Raw genomic sequence first — 17,763 nt, 5'->3', positions numbered from 1 at the left:
AGGCCAGGGGCAGAGAGCAGCGCTAGGTCGTGAATCGTATTCAAGAGGATCTCCGCACGTTCAATCTGGAGTGGAGGGAAAGCGAAATCAGGTCTCAATGCCCAGACCCACTTCGTTATTAGCCTTAGACTTCTTCGTGGCCACGTCACTCTCGTCAGAATCGACCTTGCGCTTGGTGCTCTGAGGTCGCTCCACGCCTGGCTTCTTCACTTGACCAAACAGCTTGGTCTGGAGAAGAGTGCTGGTCTTGGGGACAGTAGATCGCATCTGTGGATGCCGTACCCGCAGGTGTTCATCTTCGGACTCTGGGGCCGACAGAGAAACGGTGCTGTCACTGTCATACTGATGCTCATGCGAGTCACGGAGAGGAGTGAAATATGGGCGGCCCTGGCGAACAGAGCGCGGGTGGTTGGGAGTCACAGGAAGCGAAGAGTGGGTTCCATAAGAGTTCTGTGGCTCATGCATCCGGTTGGTGAATTTGTCCGCGAAGAGAAGAGCGGTCAGACCGTCAGTATGCTCCCCTCGGCAGATCGTGTGCAGCTCATTCTGCATGCCAGGAGAAAGACACCCATAATTGTAAATTTGAGAAAAGTGGCGGCGATTCTCTTCGATTCGTCGCTTGAGCATGTCATTGTGCTCGGCTAATTCCACAGATCTGGCGGTAGCATCGTCAATAGCACGCTTCGCTCTCCGGAGGCGCCGATCTAGAACCCCATTGACGCCTTCCAGCTCTTGCGAGCGGTGGACTGCAGCAAGGTAGTCCTCGGTGGACACCGACTGCGATTGCCTGGGAGTGATAGGCTCAGCGGGACGCGAGCGACTGCGATATTCGGCGCTCTGAAGGATTTCCACCTCCCGTTTGGTAAGTTGGTGCTCGACCTCGGCGCGCTTGACAGCCTCATTGCTGGCGAACGAAACCAGACTGTTCTGCAACTTGAAGTGCAGCGCGGACATGCGGGCCTCTTGGGCTACAGCGAGTAGGTCTTTGGCAATCGAGCGCAGTTGTGACTCATTGGCATTATCGATATCTTCTGCGGTTGGCAGGTTCTCCGAAGCACCGTAAGCATCGCACAGAGATTTGTCCAGATCCGAGGACATGACAAGAGGAGTGCCGGAGCGTGAGCGGGACTGGCGAAGAGGTGCCCCCGGAATCTGGGTGGACGGGGGAGGTGTCATATCAGACGATGAGAGAGGGGGAGGGGACATGAACTTCTTGTCCGAGGAGGAGGAACGGTCTTTGATAGAGACACTGAGGTCTGGCGAAGGCGACAAGGTAGCCCGGCGGACTGGCGTTGCCGGGGCGAGAATCTCGGCTGGTGCAGCGAGGGAAGACTGAGACAAATGGGTGTTTTGAGACATGACCGATGATGGTGGGATTGATAAGAGAACAAGGGGTGTCAGCCGTGGGGAACGGTGCCCTCGCACTAGAATCGGTGTTAGCTTGTCAGGCCGGGGGGGGGGGGCAGTTGATAAGCGGTCGAGCGCATACCGGAGAATGGGGCGATGGGAGAAATGCCGGTGAGGGAAAACCACCAGATTAGATTAGTAGAGGGTCAGGGAGGAGAAGAGTGTTTGAGAAATGGGGGAGTAAGGAGACAAGGAGACAAAGGAAGTAGGAAGGACGAGGTGGACGCATTTGAAGTGATATCGTGGAGGAGGGGGCTGGGAGGCTGGGAACGGCCAGTGCGGACATGCGGCTGGGGGTGCCCAGCCTCATGCCAGTATGGTGGCCAATGGGGGACTGGAATGGAGGACCCATCTTTCCCGATGCGGGTAGCTGGACGATCACGGGACGCTCAGGGCAAGTAAACAGCTGCAAACGACGGGCGGGTTGGGCTGGCAACCGATAAGCTTGTGTTTTATCGTACTCCGTTGTGCAAGTCTGCCGATAGAATCAACTATCACGCCATCGAGGGGCTATAACTATGTAGTTGCTTGGAGCAAGAACGCACCATAGAGAGGAAGAGTGGCCCAAACCACCTAATGTGTGCATAGAGGAGATGACCAATTTGGAGGCATTTGGGCAATATAGTTCGTTCTTAAGTAGAGATTCCCTTCATATTCAAGGTTTTCAAGATGTCCTGACCAAATATGTTCTCCATTCACGCTTACTCTCTCGGGATATACATATGACACGTCTGCTATCAAACAGAAGTGGGGCCGTATGCTAGGAGCTGAGAAGTGAGAAGTATTTGAAATTCTACAGCGACGGCGCTGACTGAATCATCTAGTGATATACTGCCCAGAGAATATTCCTAACTGCTGATGGTATCTATGTGGGTGGACAATGCAAACATGAATCTATAGCTGGTCCTGCGGGTGCACAGTCTCTAAGCAAGAAAACCCACCCCAGATATCCCCTAGGATGAACGAATATAGACGTTTCTGTGCCATATCCTTCTAACTGCCGTGAATGTACTGATACCCCTGGTTCTAAAGGCCCATAACCTGACTGTTTCTCTGGATGCCAAGGAGACACAATCCCATAAAGAACATTTAGGCACTACGTCCCTACTCCCTAACAATGTTTTACCATGGGTGTTGCCCCATGTAAGCTATCTTGTACTTACATAAAACTATTCTCCTCATTAGTTAGAGTCAGTCTTTAACCTTCTATTACAGGAAATGAACTACCTCTGTATCCCGATGCCATATCTGTATTTTACCTGTTAGAGTTGGGGACGTATCGGGGAAAAGAAAATAACAAAGGATGTCAGCAGAAAGCTGATTTTTCGGCGAGTAAAGATAAGTCACACAGAATCCAGTGATATAGCTTTTCATTTATTTTCATTCTTTTGTGCCTCGTTTGTTTCAAAGCGTCATCAGCCCCCTAGCTAATAGTACACAATGTCTATATATAGTTGCAAGACACAATGTATGTAGATGCCATCACTGCATGTAGGTTGACCATAACTGTAGCATCTAACTATCTGACAGATACCAGAAGACTAAGAATATAGTGATCGAGGCAAGGTATTCCTTTCATCTTATGATTATTTATGAACGTGAAAATATAATGTCAGTATCGCCATCCATGGATGTGCTCAGAGAGCTAGTCCTGGCAGACTGGTTTGATGTATGTATTGACCCCCGCATTCCACTTGGAGAATTGACGACACTTGCACAAATTAATATGGAAAACCACTTACACGACTCCGACTATTGTATTTCTGCAGGAATAAAGTAAATCCAAGCTGCAAGGCATGCTCAACAGTCAACTGTATGCCTCATTGATGCCTCAGGCTGCTATCACTGGATCGCGGGTGATATGTAAACAATCGTGGAGTTTCTAACAATCGCCATTTGATGCCCCGGGGTCCTCCACTGGTTCCTTTGTGGCACGAAAGTGGACTGTCCACTCTCCATCGAAAACTCTGTGATTAATTCCCCCTTTCACAGTCTTCGCCTTGAAGTGAGAACCGGACTTGTCCTCTGCGGCCTTGCCCACCCTGAAAATCGACCCCCAGAGATCGCGGACACACCATGGATGGGCAGCCTAGAACAGCGCACCGCCCTCCAAGTGGCATCCCTCGCCCGGTCTCAAGATTACCACTGCCGACGTCTACCGCATCACAATCAATCCGCCCATCACCCTCTCGAGAACGATTGCAGGCCGACCCAGGCCTGGACGACGGACGGCTGCGAAGGCCCTCCTACGAGTCCTTACTCAAGCAGCCAGCTTCCCGATATTCGTCGCAAGCAAAGTCTCCTGTGAGACGCCGCAACAATGTACCCCTCAAGCAACAGGAACTCCCAAGCGATATCGATGGAATGCACACACCAGAAGATGTGAACTCCACGATTGGAGATGAAGAGGTTGTTGCGCCAGCTCACCAGAGCCGCGGACGTCCCCGCCCCTCGCTGTCGGAACGGACAATCGAAACCCTCTCCCACATTCCACCGTCGCCTGCTTCCGTGAAAAGACAGTCAAGTTTTTTTAATGGCGCCAGTCCAATACGCTCCCCATCTCGAACACCGTCGAATGTGTCCAATTACTCCCGATCACCATCACGCTCGTCGTCTGGTCAGCCCAATGGCAATGATCTCCTATCACAGCCTGTCTCCAAACTTCGCCTTCCATCACGGTCCCGCATATCCGTTGCCTCGTCGTCTGGCCTTCCTGAGGCCTCAACCACTAGCGAGAGTCCGACGAGAACGGGAATGCCATCCGTAAAGCAAAGCACTAGAGTCGGGGGCAGCGCCTCTGAAACTAGCGCTTCGACCAAAAAATTGGGATCCAAAGCCATCCCCAAAGTCCCACATGTGCGCGCCTCTCCCAGCACGTCTACTAAGTCTTCTGTGTCGGATATGGGCCCACCAGAGCGACCACTTCATGTTCGAAAGACAAGAAAATCAGCAACGATTAGATCTACTTCAAATGCCTCACGATATGTGTCTGCCGCTTCTAATATGGAAGACTTGACCCCAGAGCAGCAGGCAGAAAACGAATCAAGGAAAGTTTCAAAGTCATCAACCGCTTTGCGTGAGAGCATCGCAAAGGCCAAGGCCGCTCGAAAAGCAGCGGCAGTGGAAGGGAAAAAAGAGCCCGCATCGCAGACCAAGCCTATGGTTGATTCATGGAGTGGCATTGATGTTGAGGACCCTTTCAACCAACTTCCCAAGGGCTCCAACACCAACGTGCTCCGAAAGCGTGTGGAAGGCGCACGCGTATCGGGTACTTTGAACATCGCGGCCCTATCTTTGGATGAGATTCCCAAAGAGGTCGTCAATATGTACGAGTTCGACCCAGAAAGCACCTCTAACTGGTTCGAGAACGTAGACCTGGTCAAGTTCATTGCCGCAGACAACGAACTTGCCCAAGTGTCGAATGCTGTATTCCCCGACATTGACCTCGAGGATTTCGATCCAGACAGCGGCGAGCGGGGTCCTCAATTCGCTGGATTGGAGACCCTAGATCTCCACGGAAATGTACTCCATTCCCTCCCAATGGGGATTCGGCGATTGCATCATCTGCGCTTTCTCAACCTTTCCAACAATGCGTTGACCATGGAAAATATTCCTGTCATCATGGAGATACCCTCTCTGGTAGATTTGAAGTTGGCCAATAACAAACTGCAAGGGTCGTTTTCTGCATCTGTGAGCCAGCTTTGCCAATTGGAGACACTGGACTTGCGTAGCAATGAGCTTACGTCGCTGCCGGCAGAACTCGGCGAGCTATCATGCCTGAAAACACTGGAATTGGGTGAAAACCAGTTGACAACACTGCCGTTCGAAGCGTTGAGCAAGGTGCCCTTGAGCACCCTCAACGCACCCAAGAACAAGCTCGGCGGCACTTTGATACCAGGGTCGGTCGATTCCCTTGAGAAATTGCAATTCTTGAATATCGCACACAATGCCGTGGAGGTTCTAGCAGCAAATAACATGCTGGCCCTTCCTAGCCTCCATAGCCTGTTCATCGGTGTGAACCGTATCAAGCACATGCCCTGCATATCTTCATGGCGATCACTCATGGTCCTCTCTGCTGAAGATAACAAACTAACAGAGCTTCCATCCGGCCTCGTGGACCTGAAGAACGTCAAGACCGTCGATTTCACTGGAAACGACATTACCCGACTGGATGACAAGATTGGGCTCATGCAAAGTCTTTCCTTGTTTCGCATTGCCAATAATCCATTGCGTGAGCGTAAGTTCTTGAGCATGGACACTGAGGATATCATACGCGACATGCGGAATCGATGCGAGCCCGACCCGCAAGACACAGACGATGAAGGGTCCGTGGCGACTCAGTTCACACTGGCACCAGAAACTCCGGCACTGGAGAGTGGCTGGAGAGTTAAGCCGGGCGGTGTTCTTGATCGATCATACTCGGACCTCACCGATCTCGGAACGGACAAGCTGGAACTGATCAATGCGCAAGACATTCGTTGCCTTTATCTACAGCATAATGAACTGCGTTTGTTCCCAAATCTAGCATTGGACATGGTGGCACAAGGCTTGATCGAACTCGACTTATCACACAACCCTTTGAGCAATCCAGATCTCTTGTCGTCATCCCTTGAGCTTCCAAAGCTTCAAACTCTCAATCTTGGTGCTGCTAGTCTGAGCACTCTGGAGCCTGTCTTGGCCAATCTTCAAGCGCCATCGCTCACTTTCCTCGATGTCTCCAACAATCGCTTGGCAGGTCCCCTTCTGCATATTCGGCAGACTTTCCCGGACCTCAAGACCTTCCTTGCCTCTGACAATCAGATCGCCAGCTTGACATTTGAGGCGGTGCAGGGCCTGCAGGTCCTGGACGTCAGCAATAACGACATTGATTACTTGCCACCAAAGATTGGCCTGCTAGGTCCAGAGCGGTCTCCAAAGAACTGGGGCACTGGATCGGCTTTGAGGCGCTTCGAGGTCGCAGGCAATCGTTTCCGTGTGCCTCGGTGGCAGACTGTGGCCAAAGGCACTGATGCAATTTTGGAGTACCTTCGAGAGCGCATTCGAAGCCACGAGCTACCTGAATGGGAGCTTGAACATGATGGCCCTGTTGATGAGTATTAAGCCCATGGTTGCTGGGTTGACAGGTGAATAATACCAGTGTCTGTGGGTTTCCACTGAAGCTCAGAATCCTTCAACTTGACATGCAAAAGCTGCTCCCATAGAGAGTGCCGTGTATAATAATATACTTCCTTTCTTCCGTGTATATACTCTCTATCTTCATATCCTTTCAACACTCTCTGGTCCCTCTCTTTGGGATGCATTCTATTCTCGGGCGAGTCTCGAGTGGATATCATTTGCAAAATGCCCTTCATCCCAGACTACAGGCTCCTTGCGACCATCCCAAGATCCCCATTCGTGTGTTCAGGGTCTATGTCTATTGTCTACCCAAGGAGCCAGTGACAGCGAACATACAGGTATCCGGACCGGATTGTCAATATATCAATCTTTTTAGATTTCCAGTCATAATTTCCTATCTACTCATTTGGCTCGGCATTGATCGACTTGCTGACTTCATCCATCACCTTGAGCCATGTCTTCGACCAAATCGTAAATTTGTCCTCTGGTTTTTGTTCTCCATCGGCCGTGTCCCAGAGTAAGGCGACTGAGTGAACAGCCTGTGTAGCGCTCTTTTGCGTCTTCTTCAAAAACTTGGCTGATTTGCTCACATTGTCCTCATAAAGCGCCCCGGCTGCTTCATCGACCTGCTCGGGTATGTTCTGCAGATTGGACATCAACGACTCCAACCGGGCCACGCCAGACACCGAAGACAGCGGCACCTCTCCGGTATTTTTCAACCGATAGCTGATAATGGTCGGGTAGATTTGAGCAACAGGCTTGAGGAAGCGAAGTGTGGCTTTCTTCTGTTCTTTCAAGGCAGCTGCTATCTCCGAATCGTTTTCTTCCGAGTCGTCCTCCTTATGATCATCGTCGGCATCCTTCTCATCACCCATGATGTCATCAAAGAAATCATCCTCTTCCTCTTCTGGGTCCCAATCTTCAATTTCTTCCACTGCATCCCGAACAAGATCCCTCCATTCCTCAACGCGGCGCATGACAAAGCCCACAACCCCTTTATTCGCGACATCGGCAACAGCATCGCATGCATCCCAGACACGACCGGTGGCTAGAGTGACGGCATCTTTCTCTGCCTTGACCAATTCGTCTTCTTTCTTGTTGGGGCCGTCCTTCTTCGCCTGCTCTTTCTTCTCATGGACGTTCTTGACCTCTTGCGTGAGAGTAGAGAATTCAGTCAAAGCTGTTCGGGCCAGCATCAGAACTTCGGAGTGGAACGCCTTTGTGTATCCGGCTGGGGTGACGAGGAGAGCGGCAGTCACAAGCGAGGGGAGGACTGAATCATTACAGGCGCGGAGCACATTGCTCACGGCAGAGTGCGTGAATGGAGTTGTGATTGCCAGCAGCGACAGCTTGGTGACCTGGGCTTTGAGAGCGCTGGAGGAGGTTGCTAGGAGGGGCAAGGCTTTGGCATCGTTGGATGACTCGGCGGCGTTGGGGGCAGAGGATGCGATGAGGGTGCCTTGGAATTGTTCCAGGAGAGCGAGAGTTGTTGAGAGAACTGTAGAAAGTTGTTTCGACATTTTGAGCGGCAGGTTTGAGCCGCTGCTGGTGGGTTGGTGCAGTTGATCGTTGGAGATGCTGGGAGAAATTTTGGCGGCGCGGCGGATCTCACTGACCGCGGGGCTGGTTAGGGTTCTGCGGGGCTATGTGTGGACGGTCTTGTTGGCCTACCTGGCTGTACGTTAATTCCCATGGTCATATTTTAATGAGATAAACGCATTCTGAAATTCTCTCACGGTGCGCAGCTCCGTGTCATATATCTCCTCAAGGGTTCCATGAGTAATGTATCGACTATTGCCATTAAACTACGCTGAGGGCATAGATGCCAACCTATAGAAAATGGTTATTGATCGCGATCTGCCCCTTCGGGATCATTATTGGATGAAATCCAGAAAATCTTGTGCTGGGAAGTTTCAGGTATATGCTACATGTGGCTCGTGAATCGGTCGTTCTTTACGAACATCACTTTTATCAGTCTAATGTAGGGAACTATATTCCAACTGTAAGTCCACCAACCCAGACCGAGACTCTGTGACGATATTGAGACGATCGCTTTCTGATTCCATAAACATGGACAGTATAAAAAAAGACCAACCCCACAACCTTGGGTTCTTTTAGAGAAATTAAAAAAATTCAAGGAAGCTCGGTCAAATCCATCGCGCGTCATGATCAATGAAGTGAACGGTGGAGCACGGCAGAAAACTAGATAGGCTGCAAACGCGACAAACATCGCGACGCTGGAGCTTTGCTGTTGTCGTTCTTGATCAAGTCTCCAGCATCCACGAGAATGGGAACGACAAAGGCCCGTACTGCTGCAAAGGCTGCAGCAAATTCTCCAGATGTACCGGCCCGGCATATTCCCGATAAGACCTTCGTGCTCGACAATGGCGCGTATACGATGAAAGCGGGCTGGGCTCCGGACGCCTCGTCTTCCGAAGAAGCTTTGTCCTTGTGCTCATCCATACCGAACACGCTCGTCAAAACCCGCGATAATCGGACCGTGATAGGCGCGCAGCTTTCAACTCACGTCACGGACTGGAACGAGGCGATGTTTCGGCGCCCAGTGGAGAAGGGATATATCGTGAATTGGGAAGCCGAGAAGGAGATTTGGGAGCAGTCTTTCTTCGAAGATAAGGCAACTGCGCGAAACAAAAATACTAGGATTACTGCACCGGAGGAGACGACATTGGTGCTTACTGAGGCACCAAATGCTATGCCGGTGTTACAGCGCAACACAGATGAAATGGTCATGGAAGAATGGGGATTTGGAGGATATGTGAGGTGCCTGGGTAAGAGAAGACACGTTCTTGGCCTCATTTCTCATGGCTCTTCCAACCTATGCTCATACTTGCTGTGTTAAACTCAGGACCAACACTTAATGCCTGGAATGAATTACACAGTCTATTCGGAGACCCGCTCGCCGGGAAACCGGACACTGATATTTTGCCCAAGGATTGCCTCCTCGTTGTCGACTCCGGCTACTCTCATACTACAGTCACCCCCGTTTACAAGGGACAGACCTTACAGCGAGCGATCCGGCGCCTTGACGTTGGAGGGAAGTTTCTCACGAACTATCTCAAAGAAATCGTGTCGATGAGGCAATACAACATGGTCGACGAGACATATATTATGAATGAAGTTAAAGAAGCAGCCTGCTTTGTGAGCAACAATTTCACGGATGATATGGAGAGAACCTGGAAGGCCAACCGCAGGCGCGAGGCTGAAGGTGTGGTGGTGGACTACGTGCTCCCTGATCCGAACGCAGGAAAGAAAGGGTTTATGCGACCGCATGACCCTATGATGCATGCCAAAAAGAAGAAGGGAGCCCTGTCTGGTCTCAGCGCTGAAGTGCTGTCCGAGGATGTACTAGTTTTGGGCAACGAGCGATTTACAGTCCCTGAGCTCTTGTTCACCCCGGGAGACATTGGTATGAGACAAGCTGGAATCCCTGACATGATCATGCAAAGCTTGTCCGTTTTGCCTCCTGGACTGCATGCTGCCTTTCTGGCAAACGTGCTGGTCGTGGGCGGCAACGCTTTGATCCCAGGGTTCATGGAGAGACTGTAGGTTTTCTGACGATCATCTACGGGTTCATATCCTGACCAGAGCTCTAGTGAAACGGAACTTCGACAGATCGCTTCGGCCGACTGCGTTGTGAGAGTACGTCGGGCTCAAGAGTAAGTTATCCTACCTGGACGCTGCAGTCTTATTATACATGCTGACGCGCACTGGAAAAGCCCTATTCGCTCAGCATGGGCTGGAGGAGCTCGCCTTGCCAAGAATCGAGAGGAACTGAACAAGGTGGCTATTTCTCGCCAGGAATATCAAGAATATGGGTCTGGATGGACCGGACGAAGATTTGCCGGCACGGCGTGAGTGAGTATCATTTGCCAACAGAACCACTGGACCCGAAGGCGCAGGCATTCAAGAGGAGTTGGGGGTTTTTATTGAACTGGAGATGCTTGATAACTTAGTGATACCCTTGTGATTTCAGTGATTGCTGTATGACGGTCGTGATGAAGTTGAACTCCTATCCAGGATCGACTAGGGAAGTTGGGATCTGGGTTGGTCGGGACCTGACAAGTCACGCTCGACCTGGCCCTTGTTGTACCCTGGTCTACCTTGTGTCTTTCCCTGGTCATAGTTGCGAGCTTCAACGGAACCACCGTCCAAAAAAAGAAGTCTCTTCTACATTATTGTCGTGCTCTTGCATGACGCAGTCTTGACTCGTCCTCATTCCCAATTCTTAAAAAAATCGTTTTACTGCCTAGCCTGCAACCATGGATCGCCTGGTCCGATAAAGAAGCTGCATGTCGTGCACGTTGAGAAGTATAACCACAGCCGCCTAGATAGATACGTGGTTGTCAATTTCCTAACTTTTAGCTAGAGCGGGATGAAAGGGTCATTCTAGAGTAACGTACCCATGTAGCTAGATTCGAATTGATGTATCCCTCTTGTCAGCTGTCACCCTCGGATTGAAGTCGCTAATACCTTTGACTTATGCAAGTGGGAATTGTTGTATAAGAGCGCCCAATCTGCCACCAGCAGTGGATCAATAGACCGTTGCTATCTGATTGTCACACTGCGATATCACGTTTACTGCAACTCCACACACCAAGCTGGCCAATTCCGATACCTGACACATATAGCGCATTCCATCTGTCTCTAAAGCATTCTTAGACGGGAAAGTGTCGATCCAGAGGGAAGAACCCAGCAATGAAGATCCTCACCTATCCCTGCCCTCCGTTGGTGTCAAATTACGGAGTCAACAGTATGGAGTCAACGGCCAAAGAACAGCCAGTTATCAACAACGCAGAGAGTTCCTCGACTTCGAAGCCAGACTCTAGCACTGGCTCAAAACACACGCAGACACAGAGCCATATGAAATTCGGGGAGATGCTGAAGAGAGCTCTCAGGAAAGTACTGCCCGACAAAGAGTACGGTATACTGGCCACATAGACATAATGTGATCATTGACGACCTACAGACAATGCGTTGGATGCTTCAAGCAGATTCAAGTTTCGAAGCTAATAACGGCACCGTGTGAGCACAGATACTGCTACCGCTGCCTCAACAAGATGGGGTGTTTAGCGTTGAAGAACATGGAGATGTTCCCGGTTCGATGTTGCTCACAGGAGATACCAGCCAAGCGAGTTGCGGCTACGATGGACTCTCGAACAAAGAAGATTTATACGTCGCGAATCGACGAACATGCAGTACCCCCAACAGAGAGATGGTATTGCCCACAGCTCAATTGTGGCGAATGGATCTCTCCCCGATATTTGGAAACCCGATCCAAGCCAAAGTGTTCTCGTTGCCGCACCCATATTTGCCTAAACTGTCGCGACGTTGCCCACGAGGACCGAGAATGTCTGGAGGATCCAAGACTGGGGGAATTGCTAGATGTGGCGCGGCGTCACCGTTGGCAGCGGTGCTATAACTGTCATGCCCTAGTTGAGAAGAATGGTGGATGCTCGCATATTCACTGTACCTGCTCTGCAGACTTCTGGTAGGTGTTCTATCTTCCAATCTTCGCTTTGTGATGAACGACTTCTTACTGAGATAGTTATAACTGTGGCCGTCGATATCCGGGATGCAGCTGCAGAGGAACTACGGAGGCCGCCGAAAATGTTGCTCAGCCACAAGATGGTGATCTTGATGTCACAACCGTAATTGCGGCAATGGAACAGGCCGAGATAGTGGAAGCCGAGGTTTTGGAGGAGCAACGGCTGTCTTTAGCGATTCAGCGGCAGCAGAACATGCGGCAGGCGCTCACAGTAGGAGATTGAGAGGGATCTAAGCAATCATTGGAAGGCCGGGCATGGGCGACTTTTGATTCTCTCGGACTCATATGTGACATTCGTGATTTACGAGTGGGAGAATATTATTGGGTTTTTGAAACGTCCTTCGCAAAAATATTTCACACAGACAACTGCGATATGTCAATCGATCATCTACAATTATAGCATTCATGATAAATAGCGTTATGGAACGATGGCGCTGACTGTGAAAATCATGGAGGTGATGACGGCGATTAGTACTCGTAGAAACCTCTGTTGGACTTCTTGCCCAACCAGCCAGCATCCACCATGCGGCGCAAAAGGCCAGCAGGCCTGTACTTGCTGTCGCCAGTCTCTTGGTGAAGGACATTCATAATTGCTAGGCAAGTGTCCAGTCCGATAAAGTCAGCCAAAGTCAATGGGCCCATGGGGACGTTGGTTCCAGTCTTCATAATGTTGTCGATGTCTTCGCGGCCACCGACTCCAGTTTCCAGACAAATGATGGCCTCGTTGATGTAAGGCATGAGGATACGGTTGGCCAAGAAACCGGGCGAGTCGGCAGAAACAGAGGCGACTTTCCCCATCCGCTGCACAAAGGCAATTGCCGTTTCCATGGTCTCCTGAGATGTCTGCAGACCTCGGATAATCTCCACGCCCTTCTGAATGGGCACAGGGTTCATGAAGTGGGTTGAGATCACTCGTGACGGGGCTTGCAGATCCGTTGGGTCTGTGCTAGTGGCTGCGGCAATCTTGGTGATGGAGATGGACGATGTATTGGTCGCCAAGATGGCGTGTTTGGGCGCAATTTGAGCAAGTTGGGAGAATATCGACTGTTTAAGGTCAGGGATCTCGGGCACTGCTTCAATGACAAAGTCTACTGAAGAGAGGTCATCCATCTTTAGACTCGGCGAGAGGAGCCCGCGGGCCGCATCTGCAGCTTCCCGGGTGATGCGCTGTTTAGAAACATCCTTTTCGAGGAGCTTGTCTAGTGACAGTCGTAGTATTAGTGAAATGATGCCAAGGGGCGGACCGGGGACGAAGAAGGCTAATGCAAGCGAGAAGGGGTGCTTTTAATTACCGGCGAACTTGAGACCCTTATCCAGCGAGGCCTGTGAGCTGTCAATCAAGGCTACAGGAACCTGGGCCTTCTGTGCAGCGACAAGAGCAATTCCTAAGCCCTATAATCTATTAGACACCCTGAAATCAGATAGACCATGGGCAACTGACCATTTGGCCGGCACCGATCACACCCAGCGATTTGACCTCGGCTACGCTTGTAGCTGCGGAACAGCTGAAGCTACGGGCCACCACACGGCCATTGTGAGAGAGTGAACGGAACGAGGAGGCAAACATTGGTGCAACCGAGAGAATAATTGCCCTGCAGACGGGAGAGGAGAGAAACGATTGAGAAGAGGAAGTTGGGCTATACATCTTCACGTGTCGGTCCAACGTCATCGGCTATCTTCGGCTCCGGCGGCGCTTTCAGTTTCTCCGAATCGCCGAGGCAGACGCGTCCGAGACGCGTTTCCCGTTCGAGTTACATTTGAGTGCCAGACTTCAGCACCCAAACCCACCATCCCATTATGGAGCAGGAGGCGGTCGCTCTGGGTCACGATGTCCAGGTCATCGACCCGGATGTGCGTGGCTATGTGTACAGCTTGGTCACCGCAGTAGGTGCTCTCCCCCGACCTTGTTGTATATCTCCAACTGACGCGACTGTTTTCTAGCTGGGAGGTTTCAATGGCGAAGATGCTGACCGCTATATGCTGGGCGACGATGCCCTGGCATGTCTGCGGGATATCAAACGGTGGTTGAAACTTTACGACGAGAAGAACAACCGAATGGACGTGGCGCGATGCCTTGGGGAAGCGAATCTGGTGAACGGCGATCTCCTTCCGATTCTCTCAGTTTGGTGGGCCAATGGACAAAAGAGCAAACATATGACACGGATTGCACTTGCATGCTGTAGGTTCTGGGTCGGGGATTGATTGCTCGCTGGTATATGCCGGGAGAAACTAACTTGAGCAGTGGAACTTCTTGTGCCTTTGACCTGGCCAGTCGAGTTCCATAGCCAGATGACGGTCAACCATCACCGACACACTCCGTATATTCAACAAGTTCAGGTTCAGTACAAACGCGGTGTCCTGAAATATGGCGGTTCGAATCTCCTGCGCGCCATTATCCGCATCGCCCTTCCTAGCATGGCGATTCCTCGTTCCGAACGCGAATCACGAGAGGAAGGAATCCTCAAGCTGATGCTGTACTTTCTACGAAACATTACGATCATATCCACGAATTCACGACTTGCGGCCGAAGGTGACGAAGAAGAGACGTCCAGGTCGGCTACCATTGATGCTTTTCAGGAGCAAGACGCTTTCGCTCTCATTCTCACCATGTGCTCCAACGTTGGCGATGATTTCAACTTGCAGGATGTGGTCTTGCTCGAGATCCTCTTTCATCTTGTCAAGGGCGTTAACGTGGATAAAATGTTCATGGACGAGGATCAGCAAAAGGTCAAGCGGACAGACGAGCTCGGCGACCTCCTGCGCCAGGAATCCTTGGTACGACGGGAATATGCGAAAAATGCGCCTACTCGACATGGTAGATTTGGTACGATGATTTGGGTCAAGCGAGATGATGCAAAGGTGTCTACCGTATCGGGACAAGATGTTTTGCGGGATGACCAAACCACTCTTCACAAAATGGACCAGAGCAAAAAGTGGAACAAACCTCGACCTCGCCGCAAAAAAGAAGATGTTGTCCAAAACAACAACTTCAATATGCCAGCCCCTCTTACGCCATCGGCATCCAAAAATCTAAGGACTTTTGTGGAAGAGTTCTTGGATTCTGGGTTCAATCCTCTTTTCACTCACGTTCGAAAGGCGATTGAGCGCGAGGCGGAGCGGATTCTGGATATCAACACCCGTCAATTCTTTTACACAGTTAGCTGGTTCCTTGAAGCCGAACGTACTCGCCGAAGTCGCCAAGCAGCCCAGCGCGCGGAGAAGGGCAAACAAACAAAAGATGCCGAACCTGATAGCTACGGCCTCGTCGCTGGTGTTTTGAACCAGGAGACTTTTGTATCCTTGAACCGAGCTATGCAGAATAGCCTGGACAACAAGGAATGGGATGATCTAACGGCTCAGATGCGTTGCTTCACCCAGATTCTGTTGACCGTACAGGAAATGGCCGTTTCCCCGATGGAAGATGATCAGGAGATCGCCGAAAACATCCAAAATCGAATTTTCTACGAAGAGACGACTCATGACCGAATTATTGCGATTGTGCGTGGATACAAGGACCAAGGCTTCGGCTACTTGGATGCTGCCACAGAACTTTCGCACGTGTTCTTGCGGATGCTAGAGCGCTACTCTAAAGAGAACGCTGACATGCAAATCCGGTCTCGGCGCAAAGCCAGACACAATAAGAAGAAAGCTGAGCAGACCGTCGCCCAAGATGGGGCGGAGAATGAGGAACCAAACTCCGAAGATGAGGATTTGGTCGATGCTGCGCAGGCAGTTAAAGAAAGAGCCTTTGACTTCAAGCGATTTGCAGCGAAATTCTGCAATCAGAGCTGCGTCGACACCTTTGTCGCTTTCACCGAGTTCTATCGCGAGTTGAACTCGGAGCAGCTGAAGCGAGCCCATCGCTATTTTTACCGCATTGCGTTCAAACATGAGATGACTGTTCTACTCTTTCGCCTGGATATCATCAATCTTTTCCACCGGATGATCAAGGGCCCAGGTGCTATGGATTCCAAGAAGCCAATTTTCAAAGAATGGGAGGAGCTTGTTCGCCAGATCATTCGACGACTGGTCAAGAAGCTCGAGCAACGCCCCGCTCTTATAACCGAATTACTCTTCAGCAAAATGAATTCAACAGTCTTCTACCTTGAGTTTGGACACGAACGGCAAACTATGTCGACAGCCAAACGTGCACCAGCAGAGTTGGAAATTACTTCTAAAGACGCGACAACACCCGAAGCCAAATTGGGAATTGTTGCTGCAGCCCTTGCTCTCGATGGACGAGCAGATCTCGTGAAATGGGTTGTCGACATTTTGAGCTCAGCTGCTTCAGAGAGGGAGTCGTGGGAAGCTCAAGACGAAGCCCGCCGAGCAGAGGACCCGGAGGCTGCTAGTGCTTCCAACCCCCTGATTTGTATGTACCCTGAAGATCTAATTGTCAAATTGGCGGCACACGGATCTAACCCCGTTGCAGATGTGAAAGCCCGTGATGAATCCTGCCAGAATGCTATGTTCTTGAATGCGAAGCTCCGTCTTCTTATGAACGTGGTTGGATTTGAACGACTCGGAGTAGAAGATGTGCCTGGTGCCTCTTGGATTGTTCCGGCAGGTCTGACATCAAAGGACCTCCGAGAAAGTATTTCGGCAGTCAACAAATCGCTTCTGAACCCAGTTCCCGAGGGCAGCGCCGAAGATCCCCGGCAGTTCCTTCGACGCAAGGAAACCGGCAGTGCTCGAGATAACACCATCCGAGGGACGCTTGACGTGGACTTTGGCTCGGATTCTGAGGGAGAAGACACTGTTCCTGATGGCCCTCTCTTTCCACCTAATCCCCGGTCGAAGTCTAATGCGTTGGATGAGTTGAAGAAGAAACGCAAGAAGAGAAGGAATACTGATTCCGAGAAAGACCCCGTGGACGACGAAACCCTGGAGGCCCGACGAGACGCGCGTCTCTCAAATGCACTGGCTCGACAAAAGAAGATCAAGAGTGATCTTTTCATCCATGCTAGCGACGAGGAAAGTGATGAAGAAGGAGACCAAGAATTCTTCCGCCTAGAAGAAGAGCGGCGCAAGGCCCAAGCGGACAATGTCAAGAAAGCGCTTCTGATAGGGTCAATCGAGAAAGCCACTGCCAGAGGCAAGAAAGCAAGCGTGCGCAAGCGCAAGAGTGACGAGGGCATCTCTACGCAACCGAAGCGACGTCGACGCGGGTCTGGATCTGCCGGCAGCGATACGGGCAGTGATGGCGATGATGATATTCTCATGGCAGAACTGGAGGCACACTCTCCTCGTTCCCAGCAGGAGGTGTCGACTAACCATGGTGCTCAAGAGGACGAGGATACCCCTCTCACATCCGCAGAGGACGATCTTGATTTTGACGATGATCTTGCTTTCCGTCGGGACCGACAGCAAAAACCATCGGTACCTGATAACCATGTGAATATGGACGAGGACGAGGAAGACGCACCCGTGGTGTCATCCCGTCGGCGTATGCGTGGAGGGTTCGTGATCGATAGTGATTCCGAGTAGAAAGCGCGGATGACACGTTTGATGACCATGATGAGGCGTTCGGCATTTGGAAGCGGATAAGGCTGTAACATGAAGAATACCTAGTTTAAATGCTCATATTGGTAAAGAATTATCCTCTTCTATTTTTACACTGCCCCGTCATTGCAATCTGTCTCTAGGGATCGAATGATAACTGGGACGGGCCACCC

The 17,763-nt window shown here is 51.0% G+C and overlaps 6 protein-coding genes across 6 annotated transcripts; 3 read left to right on the top strand and 3 right to left on the bottom strand.

The window, feature by feature from the left end:
- Positions 1–87: 87 nt before the first annotated feature.
- On the bottom strand, positions 88–1,359 carry N7459_006071 (uncharacterized protein; the record flags this gene model as incomplete). Its single annotated transcript, XM_056945255.1, has 1 exon — positions 88–1,359. One exon carries the CDS (start codon positions 1,357–1,359, stop codon positions 88–90), a length of 1,272 nt encoding a protein of 423 aa, XP_056799590.1.
- Positions 1,360–3,483: 2,124 nt separating this feature from the next.
- N7459_006070 (uncharacterized protein) lies at positions 3,484–6,507 on the top strand (the record flags this gene model as incomplete). The annotated part of the gene is made up of 1 exon (XM_056945254.1): positions 3,484–6,507. The coding sequence occupies one exon, from the start codon at positions 3,484–3,486 to the stop codon at positions 6,505–6,507; it is 3,024 nt and encodes a 1,007-aa protein (XP_056799589.1).
- Positions 6,508–6,920: 413 nt separating this feature from the next.
- N7459_006069 (uncharacterized protein) lies at positions 6,921–8,042 on the bottom strand (the record flags this gene model as incomplete). Its single annotated transcript, XM_056945253.1, has 1 exon — positions 6,921–8,042. The coding sequence occupies one exon, from the start codon at positions 8,040–8,042 to the stop codon at positions 6,921–6,923; it is 1,122 nt and encodes a 373-aa protein (XP_056799588.1).
- A 767-nt stretch (positions 8,043–8,809) lies between these two features.
- On the top strand, positions 8,810–10,392 carry arp6 (actin family protein; the record flags this gene model as incomplete). The annotated part of the gene is made up of 4 exons (XM_056945252.1): positions 8,810–9,311; positions 9,389–10,085; positions 10,137–10,199; positions 10,260–10,392. Coding segments are annotated over 4 exons (1,395 nt in total), but the record flags the coding sequence as incomplete, so codon positions are not given.
- A 2,164-nt stretch (positions 10,393–12,556) lies between these two features.
- N7459_006067 (3-hydroxyacyl-CoA dehydrogenase family protein) lies at positions 12,557–13,655 on the bottom strand (the record flags this gene model as incomplete). Its single annotated transcript, XM_056945251.1, has 3 exons — positions 12,557–13,287; positions 13,381–13,480; positions 13,530–13,655. 3 exons carry the CDS (start codon positions 13,653–13,655, stop codon positions 12,557–12,559), a joined length of 957 nt encoding a protein of 318 aa, XP_056799586.1.
- Positions 13,656–13,885: 230 nt separating this feature from the next.
- Positions 13,886–17,575, top strand: tof1 (putative DNA repair protein (Tof1); the record flags this gene model as incomplete). Its single annotated transcript, XM_056945250.1, has 3 exons — positions 13,886–13,972; positions 14,030–14,267; positions 14,331–17,575. The coding sequence occupies 3 exons, from the start codon at positions 13,886–13,888 to the stop codon at positions 17,573–17,575; spliced, it is 3,570 nt and encodes a 1,189-aa protein (XP_056799585.1).
- Between the last annotated feature and the right edge of the window lie 188 nt (positions 17,576–17,763).

The sequence above is a fragment of the Penicillium hispanicum genome, assembly GCF_028827665.1.
Source record: "Penicillium hispanicum strain IBT 35686 chromosome Unknown utg000005l_segment0_segment0, whole genome shotgun sequence".
In the NCBI taxonomy this organism is placed as follows: domain Eukaryota; kingdom Fungi; phylum Ascomycota; class Eurotiomycetes; order Eurotiales; family Aspergillaceae; genus Penicillium; species Penicillium hispanicum.
This window is presented reverse-complemented; position numbering and strand designations above follow the sequence as displayed.